The sequence below is a fragment of the Salarias fasciatus genome, chromosome 19 (genome assembly GCF_902148845.1).
Source record: "Salarias fasciatus chromosome 19, fSalaFa1.1, whole genome shotgun sequence".
In the NCBI taxonomy this organism is placed as follows: Eukaryota; Metazoa; Chordata; class Actinopteri; order Blenniiformes; family Blenniidae; genus Salarias; species Salarias fasciatus.
In genome coordinates, this window is record NC_043763.1 from 1,318,339 (window position 1) to 1,332,267 (window position 13,929).

Here is a 13,929-nt window from a genome sequence, read left to right on the forward strand (position 1 = left end):
TCTTTATGAGCAGTCAATGGGCTGATCTCAACTCAGTGGTACTGCAGGCTCCACCTCAGCACTGGCTCCTGGTGGCTCCAGGTGGTACTGCAGGCTCCACCTGAGCACTGGCTCCTGGTGGCTCCAGGTGGTACTGCAGGCTCCACCTCAGCACTGGCTCCTGGTGGCTCCAGGTGGTACTGCAGGCTCCACCTCAGCACTGGCTCCTGGTGGCTCCAGGTGGTACTGCAGGCTCCACCTCAGCACTGGCTCCTGGTGGCTCCAGGTGGTACTGCAGGCTCCACCTCAGCACTGGCTCCTGGTGGCTCCAGGTGGTACTGCAGTTCATCATCTGGCAGTCGGATGAGTCTGGTCCTCCTGTCTTCAAGAATAAAGGCACCTTTATTCAAGGACTGAACTTTATGTGGCCACACGGTGGCGCAGTGATTAGCACTCTTGTCTCACAGCAAGAAGGTCCTGGGTTCAAATACTGGCCGGGCCTCGGGGCCTTTCTGTGTGGAGTTTGCATGTTCTCCCCGAGTGTGCGTGTCTTCCTTCCACAGTCCACAAACATGATGTGCTCCAGCCTCCACGACCCAGAAAAGGACAAGCGGCTGGAGGATGGATGAACTTCGTGTTGTTGGCTGAATGCTCTCTGGTCAGCGGGCCTCATGTTGGACATCCTGACAGACTGTGAGATCATAATGAAGCATCTATTTATTTCCTGACTCAAAGCTGCACTGGCTGGAGCACCTGACCATGCAGCTGTGTGTGTGTGTGTGTGTGAGTGTGTGTGTGTGTGTGTGAGTGTGTGTGTGTGTGTGTGTGCGCGCGCGCGCGCTCACGCGCCAGTCGAGAACTGAGGTTATCTTAGCTCAAACATGCACATCCTCTCAGCACCAGTCACACTGCAGGGAGCTTCCCGTGTCTCCATCAGTGTCTCCCTGTCTCCACCCTGTCTCCACCACCCTGTCTTCATCACGGTGTCTCCCTGTCTCCACCACCCTGTCTCCACCCTGTCTCCATCACAGTGTCTCGCTGTCTCCACCACCCTGTCCCTGTGGACGCACGGTGTGTTTGTCCCTCCCTCTAGACTGATGGAGACAGCAGGTGTGAGGACATGAAGCGGCCCGGACGGGACAGAGACAGGTAGACTGACCTGTGTGTGTCCGGGGTGGAGCAGAGAGCGGTGTGTGTCCGGGGTGGAGCAGAGAGCGGTGTGTGTCCGGGGTGGAGGCAGGCTGCGGTCCCGTTAGCTCCTCAGGGCGCCGTGCTGTTGATCTGGCTGCAGGCTGCAGGCCCCGCCCCCCAAGATGATTCCGGTGTCGCACAGCGAAGCATGCAGACAGAGGGGGGAATCATCCGGATAAGACCGGAGACACGACCGCAAGTTGATGAGAAGACTGGTCCTGCAGGACTTCACAGGGTCCACACAGTGCCTGTGTTTGTCCTGGATCTGTTCAACCTGCAGGACTCTTTGGACCGTCTGTCGCGGCTTCCTGAGGTTTGGTCTAAAGTTATACCTAATTAGTTTTCTGATTTCCAGCTTACTGTTAACGCCTTATTTTCAGTTTTGACTGTAAGGACGCTGAACTGCAGGGGCTCGTGCTTGCTCCCGTGGATCTGGTGGGTTTTGTTTGTAGCTGTGCCTGTTAATGACTGTGTTGTAATTGGTGCAATATAAATAAAGTTGGAGTGAAATTAACTCTGGGCTAAAAAGGGCGTTAAACATCATCAACAACAACAACAACAACAACAACAACAACAACAACAACACAATGACCAAAAAGGGGGGAAAGAACACCTCAAGACCATCATAAATGAGGGAAATGCTTCATGCTTATGAAGCTTGATAGAAATAAAAACAAACGTGAAAAAACACATCGGCACACATGATAAGAGTCCTACGATGTGAATCCAGTCTTTTTGATTCTTGAGTTTCTGGTCGGATCATCACTCTCAGCGATTTGAATGCAGAAGTACTCAGAAATGCAATGGAGCGTGGTTTTCTCAACACACGTCCTGCAGCACAAGAAACAGGCTGCATCAACAACCTGAGGAACAGGGTTTTCATTGGAGTGGCTCTTTAATGTGTCTGCTCATTTATGTGTCTATACATAGAATAGAATAGAATAGAATAGAATAGACTTTATTAATCGCACCGTGGATACATTTACAGTCACACAAGCTTGTGCGACACAGGGGGGTGCAAAAAGTGATGAAAGGTGCGAATAAAGAATAAGAATTGTCCGCTGAACTCTGTGTGTGTGTGTGTGTGTGTGTGTGTGTGTGTGTGTGTGTGTGTGTGTGTGTGTGTGTGTGTGTGTGTGTGTGTGTGTGTGTGTGTGTGAGTGTGTGTGTGTGTGTGTGTGAGTGTGTGTATGCGTGCGAGTGTGTGTGTTAGTGTGTGTATGCGTTCTCGTATTTCTATCCTTGTCGGGGCCAAATGTCCCCACAAGGATAGCAAAACGTGGAACGACGTGCCTTGTGGGGACCTTTTTCCGGTCCTAAGTAGGAGAAACACTGTTTTCTTGACCATGTTGTTGTTACTGAAAAAAGTAAAAGTGCAAAAACATTTCTTTAGGGTTAGGCTTTGTTGTGGTGTGGGTTAGGGTTAGGGTAAGGGTCAGGGTTAGGGGCTAGACATGAATGGGAGTCAATGGATGGTCCCCACAAGGATAGAAATACAAGACTGGGCGTGCGTGCGTGTGTGTGTGTGTGTGTGTGGACTCCTGGCTGCTGCAGCCTGCAGTTCCCCGCCCCTCCTGCGGTGTCGCTGTGGTCAGCGGTCAGACGGCGGCAGTCAGCAGGGAGGAGCAGGCTTCCGGCCTAAACCTGGACAAAAGGAGCTGAAAGTCTGTAAGAGGAGAAACTTCTGCATGCAGATCCAGTCTAATCCGTCACACCTCCAGCTCCTGTAAGTCTTTATCTTCGGCCGCTGCGTGGAGTCCGTGAGGACGGTCAGAGCTGAGGTTTAGAGTGAGGGTCAGCCGGTAGCTGCTAATGCTAACTGATGCTAACTGATGAGCGAAGGTTAAAGCCTCCTAAACTGCAGAAATAAACATGATATTAACCGTTATTTGTCCAGCTCATCGTCTGTTTCCAGCTAAATCCAACCCAACCACAGCACCGTGCTGTCTCTTACTGGAGAATGTTGCTCCGTGTTGGTTTTTGTCATTTGGCTGTAAGTTGACTCTCAGTGCAGCATAAACTGTAATTCTTCTGATTCAGCACTGAGACAGACACGATGGACATTTCAGGTATTGTGATTCAAACATTTCATGACAAAAACATGAAGCTGGTCATTAAAACGCTGAGCCTGCTTTAGTTTGAGTGAATTTAAAACATGAATCATTCCCACTGAGCCTTCATCAAACAGAAACTACACAGAGATGTTTCCCCCCTGTCCAGACAGCAAGCACAAGACCGTCTTGGTTGATTTAGCAATTACAGTGTTTCATATTAAATATTTCAAAGTGTAGCTGATGAAGTGTTATTTTAGAAAACTAGCCCTGAAACAGATGGAACTGTAAGAATAAGTCTTTTTAAATATGCCGATTAATGCGCTGACATTTGGTTCCAATAGAGTGAGAGGATGAACTTATTCATCCTCAGTAAAATCCCTCCTTGGCTCTGATCGCTCTTTCTAATCTGAGCTGGTTGTGTGGAGCTCTTTGTCACATGTTTGTGTTTTCTTCCCTTATCGTGTGTTTGGACATGTGCTGCTCGTGTCACTATTTTAAAATGTCAGGAAGCGTTTCCACAGTTTGAATCGGCTGAGTCCTCATTCAGGATCGATCAGCTGTGTGAATCCCTCACTCACCAGCCGCTCACCGCATGCTGCTGACCTCGTTTGGAGCTCAGACATCAGGCCTACCGAGGAGGCTCGGTTTGGAAAAGCGGCGCCGTCCTGCGTTGACCTCGGAGCAGATGCTCTGACTAATCGCAGATTTCCACGCCAGCCGTTGGCGGTGGCTCTGGCGTGACCTGTGATCACTGACCTGCTCCGTCTCCACGCTCCAGCAGCCCGACGGCCCTCCGCGGATGAGCCCGGCTCGCGGCAGCATGGACACCGAGACGGTAGGTCTGGAGGCAGCCAGCGGTCTGCCCGTCCTCTCTGCAGGGTCGGACTGTATGGACCGCCTCATTTAGTGTGTCAGCCTGCTTTATTTAACACCGTGTGTGTGTGTGTGTGTGTGTGTGTGTGTGTGTGTGTGTGTGTGTGTGTGTGTGTGTGTGTGTGTGTGTGTGTCTGTGTGTGTGTCTGTGTGTGTGTGTCAGGACGTCATTCCGATCTGGCAGAACAAGCCTCATGGCTCTACGCGCAGCGTGGTGCGGCGGATCGGCTCCACGCTCCCCCTCAAGCCGCCGCAGCGGGCCCGTTTCCAGGTATCCTGCCGGCCGTGAGGGCGCCGTGCGCCGCCGCTCCCGGAGAGTTCCTGACGCTGTCTGTCCCTGTCCCGGTGTCCCAGGAGCTGCCGGGGCTGCCGGCCCTCCGGCCCGGGGACGGCCCCGCGGTCCCCACCCTGGCGGACATCGCCTGGATCGTGGCCGATGAGGAGGAGACGTACGCCAGAGTGAGGTACGGAGCGGACGCCGTCGCAGCGCCTCAGGCTTCAGCTCCAGCTCAGCTGGCAGGGTCCACCTCACACTGCCAGCTGGTTTATTCCTGATTTCATCAGTTTATCCTTCTTTTCCTGTATTTATCTTATCTAATGGAACGACTTTATTAATCCTTTAAGCTCCACTAATAAAACGTAGAAAGCTGAATTTTGGATAACACAGGATGAACGTTAGATACATGAATTTTATATGTGAGAGTCTTAGCGGTGGCTGAAATATAGACCAAGGATGAAGTGAGTAAAAACCCTGGTAACAGGGAGGAGGAGTTGTGATGAGGGAAGGGTGTGAAGCTTCTCTCTGCTCTGAGCAGCTCTGCACGTTGTTTCCTTGTTAATCCAAGAGATGAAGTTCATTCTGAACCCCCTGCTGTGTGGATCAGATCAAATGTTGGTGCTGAAAGCTCCCAGGAGCCGGAGAGCCTCGTGTGGGCCCAGAGCCTCAGGTTGAACACCTCCAGACCGGAGAGAGCTCGTCGTACTGCGGCGTCGTGACAGTGAGCACTAGGTGGCGCTCTCAGCCCGGCGGACTGACCCTGCTGGTGTTTCTCGTCCCCAGAAGCGACTCGCGGCCGCTGAAGCACGAGTGGCGGCCCACGCCGCTGCTGGTGCTGCACCGCAACTCCTCCGTGCCCAACTTCCGCCGCGAGGGCAAACGGATGGAGGGGCTGAGGAAGCCGGGCGTGACGGCGCTGAACCGGACCACCGCCCTGCAGGACGAGCTCAGCCGGCTGCGCGCCCAGATCGCCAAGATCGTGGCCAGCGACACGGGTAGGAGGGGCAGCGGGCGGGGGGGGGCACGTGTTCAGGCAGGGGTGGGTCCGGACGGGGGTGGGCCCAGCCGGGGGTGGGCCCAGCCGGGGGCGGGTCCAGGCGGGGGCGGGTCCGGGCGGGCGTGGATCCAGGCAGGGGTGGGCGGGGGCGGGGACAGGTCCGGGCGGGGGCGGGTCCAGGCGGGGGTGGGCCCAGCCGGGGGCGTGTCCGGGTGGGGGCAGGGACAGGTCCGGGCGGGGGCGGGTCCAGCCGGGGAGCCGCTGGGCTCCGTCTTTCTGAACCGTGGTCAGATAAAGCTTGGGGCATTATCTGCTGTGATGGAGGATTGGCGTCCTCCTCTCTCTGACTGCAGCTCAGTCTCTTTCCAGACCGTCGGTGATCTGGTCAGTGATTGGCTGAGAGGGAATCATTTGGACCAATGAGGATCCTGGTTCCAGTTGGTCTCAGTCGGACATATCGAGCTCGGCTTGCTGGATCTCACAGTTCAGTGTCTCCTCTTCCTCCTGACCCCCCCTCCTCTTCATCAGGCTCCAACCCCCTGACCCCCGACCTGCTGTCCCCCGATGACACCAGCATGAGCTTCTCCATGGCGCCGTTCGAGACGGCGTCCTTCCAGCCCGCCGCCGCGGCGCCGGCCTCCTTCGTCATCAGCGACGTGACGGAGGAGGAGGAGGAGGAGGAGGAGGAGGACGAAGAGCAGCCGGTGGAGGAGGAGGACGAGGACGAGAAGGACGCCGTGTCCATGGTGTCGGAGCTGCTCCCGGACCCCCTGCCCCCGGTCTCCATGACGGCCTCGGCCACCTTCGACCTGGACCGGCCCAGCATGGACTTCCGGGAGGCGGAGGAGGACACGGTGTCCCTGTCCAAGTCCACCAGCTTCGCCGACGTCATGGACATCCTGAAGGACATGAACCGCATGAAGATGAGCAAGGACCGGTGAGGGCCGCCGCACTGCATGCTGGGAGAGCGCTGTGTGTGTGTGTGCTGACGCGGTGTGTGTGCAGGTACAGCCGCGGCTGCACGTCGCTGCGGGAGGAGGACTCCGCCACGCTGATCTCCGAAGCCCTGAAGAAGAAGTTCGTCCTGAGGGAGGAGGACACGGCGGGAGGGAACAGGAAGTAGCTGTAAGGGGGGGCGGGGCTCGCTGCTGCCCCCTGTGGGGCAGCGGGGGGGCGGGGCTCGCTGCTGCCCCCTGTGGGGCGGGGGGGCAGGACTGCTCTGACGTTCTGCTCCTGCTGGTTCTCAGGCCGGGTTCTGTGGATCCTCTGCCTCCAGCCGGCTGCCTGGGAGAACATGAACCCCGGAGCTGCGTCAGACTGAACCCAGACCTGGGGGGCCGCGGGAGATCCCGGACTGGAGAGCCCTGCCGGTTCTGGACTGTCCCCCCTCACACTGACACCCCCCCCCCCCATTTCCTTTAGTTGTTTTTAACGTTAAACTGAAACCTGGTGTCAACAAGCTCAGCAAGATACTTGAAATGAGTTTCTGTACAGGTGTGTGTGTGTGTGTGTGTGTGTGTGTGTGTGTGTGTGTGTGTGTGTGTTGGGGGTGGAGCTGGGCGGCGCCCCCCAGTGGGGAATCTGAAGCCTTACTGTTGAACTGTTGATCATTTTTCTCCCGTGTTTCTTCAGAGTGCCGTGTGTTCTGCCCCCCCCCGTTCATGTATGTTCAGTTATAACACACACACCGCCCCTCCCCCCCACAGGACAGAGAGGAGGTCACTGTTTGAAGATATATCATTATTGTGTGTTGGGTTGCGTTTCCCATCAACCCCTCTGCTCGTGTGTGGATTTGTAAATAAAGACTGTGCCGATGTTTTCCAGAAAGTCTCCTTCTGCTGTGTGGGGTGCAGAGCTGGTGGGGGCGGGGCGGGGTGCAGAGCTGGTGGGGGCGGGGCGGGGGGCGGGGTGCAGAGCTGGTGGGGGCGGGGCGGGGTGCAGTCTGGGGTTCAAGCCAGTTACAGTTAAAGCTGTCACACTTTGATTTAAAAAAAGAACGTTGTGACATGTTCTTACACTGCAGCTTCAATTCAATTCAGCTTCATTTATAAAGTGCCAATTACAACATGGCGTTTCCAGACACTTGACAGAGAAACCCAACAGATCCACATGAGCAGCATGAGCCACTGCGGAAAGGAAAAACTCCCTTTTAACAGGAAGAACCCTGCAGAACCAGGCTCAGAGGAGGAGAACCCTGCAGAACCAGGCTCAGAGGAGGAGAACCCTGCAGAACCAGGCTCAGAGGAGGAGAACCCTGCAGAACCAGACTCAGAGGAGGAGAACCCTGCAGAACCAGGCTCAGAGGAGGAGAACCCTGCAGAACCAGGCTCAGAGGAGGAGAACCCTGCAGAACCAGGCTCAGAGGAAGAGAACCCTGCAGAACCAGGCTCAGAGGAAGAGAACCCTGCAGAACCAGGCTCAGAGGAAGAGAACCCTGCAGAACCAGGCTCAGAGGAAGAGAACCCTGCAGAACCAGGCTCAGAGGAAGAGAACCCTGCAGAACCAGGCTCAGAGGAAGAGAACCCTGCAGAACCAGGCTCAGAGGAAGAGAACCCTGCAGAACCAGGCTCAGAGGAAGAGAACCCTGCAGAACCAGGCTCAGAGGAAGAGAACCCTGCAGAACCAGGCTCAGAGGAGAACCCTGCAGAACCAGGCTCAGAGGTGGTCTTCCTGCTGTCCCGGTTGGGGTGAGGGGACAGAGAGAGAAGGAGACAGGACAGACAGGTTCTTGTGTCCACATACAGTTTATATATGAACTCAGGGTCCAGAGGCTACAGGAGGAACCATCATCAGTCACATGTAGCAATACAATGAAATTAGATTGAAACGAGAGAAGGAGCAGAGCTGGGAGCCGGTTCCACATGGTAGAACCCGGGGTTCAGTAAACCTTCCACCCACTGGGTCCGGGTTCCTCCATTAATCAGTGGAGCAGCTGTTATGTTTAATGCCAAATTAGAATTACACCCATTGGAACCAGGCTGTCTCAGTGGATCAGCTGATTGATGTTCTGTCTGTGATCCCTCATGGCTCTCGTCCACCTCAGAGACAGCCTCTTGGTCCAGGGTTCTGGTGTTCTGACTTTTCGGTCTCCCACAGTGGAAAGAGAGAGAGAGAGAGAGGGGGGGAGAGATCATTTTATTTCCATTGAAGTGGACACAGGTTCACAGATTTATACAATAAATCCACGACTCATTTTCCCAACATCACCTTACAGAACAGTTACATAATAGTTGAGAGAGAGAGAGAGAGAGAGAGAGAGAGAGAGAGAGAGAGAGAGAGAGAGAGAGAGAGAGAGAGAGAGAGAGAGAGTGACCCCTAACTGTCAGCTTTATTGAACAGAAAGGTCTTCATCCTGGTCTTAAAGCAGAGACTGAGTCAGCCTCCCTTCCAGACTCTGGGAGCTGGTTCCACATAACAGGAGCCTGATAGCTAAAGGCTCTACCTCCTGTTCTACTGTTAGAGAACCAGGAACCTCCAGCAGACCAGCACTCTGAGAAGGAAGCCTTCTCCCGGGGCAGTCTGGGACTAACAGCTGTTTAAGATATGATGGTTCCTGGTAGTGATGGCAATCTGAAGCTTTCTGAAGCAACAAAGCTTTCAACACAATTGTATCGAAAAAAGGTTCAGTACTCGAAGCTTTTCAAATCAGAGCCCAACAAGGACCCCTGGTGGTGAAAGTCAAGGAAAGCATGTCATGTGTCAGCTGAATGAATGAATGTGATGTATGAGTAATTACATTTTTTAAATTATTGAATGATTTGTCCACATCACTAAAACCCTAGTATAGCTAATATTTTGATGTCAGCATTTCTCTTGTTCATAGGCCAACTTGAATAAAGATGGGGATGAAAAAGCAGAGTGTTCATATGTATGACTGAATGTGTTTGAAGTGACCAGTACATTTGCTGTGTCTCACATAACAAGTCAGCAGCAAGCTTACTTATTTGAGACGCAGTAATTATTAAGGTATCATGAGAGATGGTGGAAGTGAATTGACGTTGGCAGATGCAGGCCACAAACTAAACACTGGACCGAGAAAAATAAATTACAAATGAGGGATGTTTTTTAAAGAAGGGATTTGGTCTGACAAAACAAGACTTTACATATGGCATATTGTTGCAACTGGCAACCAACCACCCCAAATGTATTTCAAAGTCTAACATTAACAATGAACAAAATGTAGGCATGGCACATTTGCTCATAACACCATTGTTGGGTGAAATTAAATCAAATCAAAGTCTTCCCAAACTTCAGAACGTCCTCTTTTTGCCACAGGCTCCATATCAAATCTATATTCACTGTCTCTCCCTCTCTCTCGACTCACAAACCGCCTCCACAACCCACAAACAGCTGCAGCGCGTTTTAAACCTGTGAAGCAGCGGCTGAAGCGTCACGTGGGTGTGCGCAAATGAAGCTTCACACGTCACGGATCACGTGATTATCAGGAAACGAATCAAGCTCCGATACAAAGCTCCAGTGAGAAGAGGTTCATTTTTTCAACACATGCTTCGAAGCTTCGGTGTCACGGTTAACATCACTAGTTCCTGGTTGTTCAGGGCTTCATAGGTTAAGAGGAGGATTTTGAATTCTTCAAATTAAAAGATCCTTAAAAGTTCCTTTGAAATACTCCAGAGTTCAGTTTTTTTATACATAGATGTCCTTTTTTGGGTGTGTTGACTAAATGACTCTTCAACTGATCAATGAAAACTCTGAACATGTTTCATGAAGTATTTTAGAGCTGAGTATTTATACTCTGCAGTAACACAGGTCGCCACACGGGGGCAGCACAACATAACGAGCTGCTGGCTCACTTCTTTTTGAAGGCCCTTTCTTTCTTCCCCCGTCCTTTTCCTGAAAGTTCTGGATTAACTTTCAGACGCTCTTTAGTTCAAAGTGAGATCTGACTTCAGGCTTTACTCACTTTCACTGCACTGAACGATAAAGTCTGGAGCAGCGGTGTGTTCTCCACGGGATTCATGGACTCCAGTTTCCATTTCTGCACATATTTAAATCTGTGTCTCTCCAGACGCTTCAGCTGACTCTAAGGTTCTATGTTCTATATTCCTCTTGACAGGTTGGCCTCTTGTGTTGCCTATTTACCCCAATGTGTTTCTGCCACCAGGGGGCGCTACTGTCACTAAAAAGCCCCAGTTTGGCTCTAAACTGGTGTTTGTGCTGTATGTTCTTATACTGGGGTTGAAGTTATTAATATTAGTGTTAAATAATTCCTGACTCCTCAGATCTGACTGAAATTAATTGAAATGAATCACATAATATGTGAACTTCTAATTAACACAAAAAACCCACCAATTTAATGCATAATATTTTTAAATCTTTTAATCGTAAACAGTTTCACATCAAAAAACCTAAATGTGTGATTTGAACCATCCAACATTTGTTAACCACTGACAGTAAATACGTCTCCCACAGCGTCCCGAAGTCCCATTCTGAGGAGTCCAGCGCGTCCAGCAGGACGTCTCCATACTGAACGTTTGAAACCAGATGTAATGTGATTGGTCCAGCCTGTCATGTGACCGCATCACGGGGACAGAGGAGGAGCTGTAATTGGGCGATTCATGCAAAACTTTAACTCGTAAAATAAAATCAGCAGATAATTGGTGTGAAAATCAGAGTCTGGTCCAGACGACTCGTGATGAAACTGGAGACAGAGACCAGAACCTGTTCTGGAACCGGGAGCTTTATATGTTTATTTACACTCTGAAAATCAGCATTTCTGAATGGGTCCACTGAGACCCGGGCTCTTTTTGAAACCAACATCATCGCCCCCTGCTGGCATTTCCCCGCAATTACAGCTTGTTTGCACTTCAGCATTATCTTCATGTTTTAAGAACGGAGCTGGCGCTTGAGTCTAACTGTCCGTTATGACTGTCAACAGTTATTTAATCAACTGAAATAACTTCTGTCACTTAAAGGTCCTTTAAGGAGTTTGCACGTTTTATGCGAAACAGCGCCCCCTGCAGGCCTTGGGTGTAATGCAGCTTAGTGAAACACTCGTCCCTGTGGCTCGCGTACACGGAAGAGAGGAACTCCTTCCTCGTTCTTTTAGTAGCGCTCGAGTGAAATGTAAGTTTCTTTTCCCTGGTGGAGTCTGTGTGGAGCTGTGGCAGTGCTAGAAGCCAGTCTGTTCTCACTTCCTGGAAGATCCTGCTCAGTTGTTGCTCACTAAGCATCTGGCGGAGTAATGGCGGACAAAACGAAACTTAACTAAATCAGGCCAGCCAGAGCGCGCATTACGTCATTCCTTTTACATTCTCCCCAAAAAAACTCTGGTGCCGGACCGGCACTGCAGCTTTCAAATGACAATTTAGCGCTGTTAGAGGTACTTGTAATGAATATGTCAGGGCACATTGTACACAGCATTAAAATGTGTAACATATTTATGGTGGAAAATAAGTATTTTTAAAGTTGAATAACTCCTTAATGCACCTTTAACTAAAGTAATGGTGAATATTTGAACCTTAAACCAGTCCGTCCTCACAGCGGCTGCTGGAGTCGCTGCTCTTCACTTCACTTCAGCTCTGCAAAGCGCTCACACCACGGTGTTCTCCAGCAGAGAGCCGTCCTCTGGACCGGCCATTTCCTCGCTCTTCTCCATCACTAGCTTGCGTGCGGCAGCCCTAGCGTTAGCCACAGGAAGCAGAAATGGCGCCTGGTCTGCCTGTCACATTCAGCTAACCAGCACTATTTATTTACATGCAAAATAAAGATTTTTTGCAACTTTAGACTCTCGAAGACTAACCCCGTGATCTCGGGCGCCCCCTTGGGGGTGTGGGGGGCAGACCCCAGACACCACTGCTTTAAGGGATGAGTCAACTGTCATTTATGACAATAGCTGAAAAAAAACTACATAAAAAACAAAAAAGAAATAGTCTGGTCCTCATATTTCAGCTCTGCTAACAGGCGCTAACAGGTTAGCATCAGCTGGAGGAACTGGGGCAGTGTTGCCAGGTGTACGATAATTATCGTATTTGTACGATAATTTTGCCCTCTGTACGATGTACGATCAATAATCCCAAAAAAGGCCAAATATACGATAATTTGACCATTCCGTGAAAGTTTGGTTGTAATTGGTTGTAATCAGCCTGTCGCAACTGTCTGTCGGATTTTTTTGTGAACCCTGAAGGCATCTCTTTCCACTGACAGGTTTCAAGCCAATCGTGCTTTTCTAAATGTGAGCTGGCCTCAGAACAACGGTAATGATTGGCTGAATAGTCCGCTGCCCCATGAGTGAGGAAAGGAAAAAAAAATAGAAGAAGAAACGGAGCCGGTCCGCGGACAGCTGAAAAGCCTGCTTCTCTGACTCTGCAGCAGTCTCCATAGCTCAAACAAGTTTGTTTATGAACATCGAACGATGTTTATATGTGTTTGCATTTGATAGACTCCTGTACGTCCAGTTGCCTTGTTCTATGTGTGTTTTTTTTTCTGCACCAAAATTACTAGATCACTCAACAGAGTGATTTGATCCCAGGCAGTGCTTTGTACGGTTTGAAAATTCAGTAAAGGGACATTATGTGAAAATCAGCTTATTTTGCCTGCCTAAAACAGATTCATGCCTCTGGGATTGTATATAGAGGGATATTTTGCCCCAAAATTTTTTAATATAACACAGCAGAGTCAGATTTACAACACTTGAACACAACCAATACTTTATACCACTTGAAAAATGAGTAAAGACATCACAATGTCAAAATCAGCTTATTTTGCTTGACAAAAACCGATTCCACCAACTGGAAATCACTTTCTGGAAAAATCAAGTTTTTGCACGAAACAGGCGCTTTTAAGTTTGCATAAGTGCAGTTTTTGTTTATTTTATGAAGTGTTTTCATTGTGAGGACAGAGACAATGTTGTTTCACTGAAAATAAAATTTCATACTTGAAGCCAGACCTTTATTTCCTTGTCAGTTACAATGAAAACTATTTACCTTTTAAACCTGGTGCTATGTCTATTTCCTGACATTAGGTGGCCTCCAGGCCTCATGGTTTGGCTCATTAGTTCCCACCCGTCATTGTTTATGGGGGGCACATTTGCCTTACGCCACTGTGGAGCTGCTGATGAATCCATTCGGACGTTCTTTGATCCATTCCGTATTGGCGCAAAGCCGTGAGTGCCTGTTAGACGCTTTTCAACACGAGAGTGACTATAGCGCATCAATAGACTTTTTTAGTTTGATTATGACGGGTGTACAATAATTTTCCTCAAAATACGATAAATTTATGTCTCTGGTACGATAATCCTACATTTCCCACCTGGCAACACTGAGCTGGGGGGTCCACTGGGGGCCGACCCGGGGGTCGTATCGGGGGTTTGGTGTCAGACAGAAGGACAGAGTCTCCCCAGCAGCCAGTAGAGGAGGAAGACCAGCCTTCAGGACCCGCCCCCCCCCCCAGCCTCCATTCAGCTAATGCAGCTAGCAGCTAGCAGCTAGCAGCTAGCAGCTCCCTCAGAGTCCTTGGCCCAGTTGGTCCCTCCACACCTCCTCCACACACTTCGTCCTATTTTCGATTGGTCTGTGGAGAGCTCTGCTAATGGAGCGTCA

The 13,929-nt window shown here is 50.6% G+C and overlaps 1 protein-coding gene across 1 annotated transcript; it reads left to right on the forward strand.

The window, feature by feature from the left end:
* Positions 1 to 2,648: 2,648 nt before the first annotated feature.
* Positions 2,649 to 7,058, forward strand: LOC115406553 (mitochondrial fission regulator 1-like). Its single transcript, XM_030116663.1, has 8 exons — positions 2,649 to 2,896; positions 4,003 to 4,059; positions 4,261 to 4,368; positions 4,452 to 4,561; positions 5,158 to 5,369; positions 5,900 to 6,308; positions 6,377 to 6,496; positions 6,619 to 7,058. Exons 2-7 carry the CDS (start codon positions 4,024 to 4,026, stop codon positions 6,492 to 6,494), a joined length of 993 nt encoding a protein of 330 aa, XP_029972523.1. The 5' UTR covers positions 2,649 to 2,896; positions 4,003 to 4,023; the 3' UTR covers positions 6,495 to 6,496; positions 6,619 to 7,058.
* The last annotated feature ends 6,871 nt before the right edge of the window (positions 7,059 to 13,929 follow it).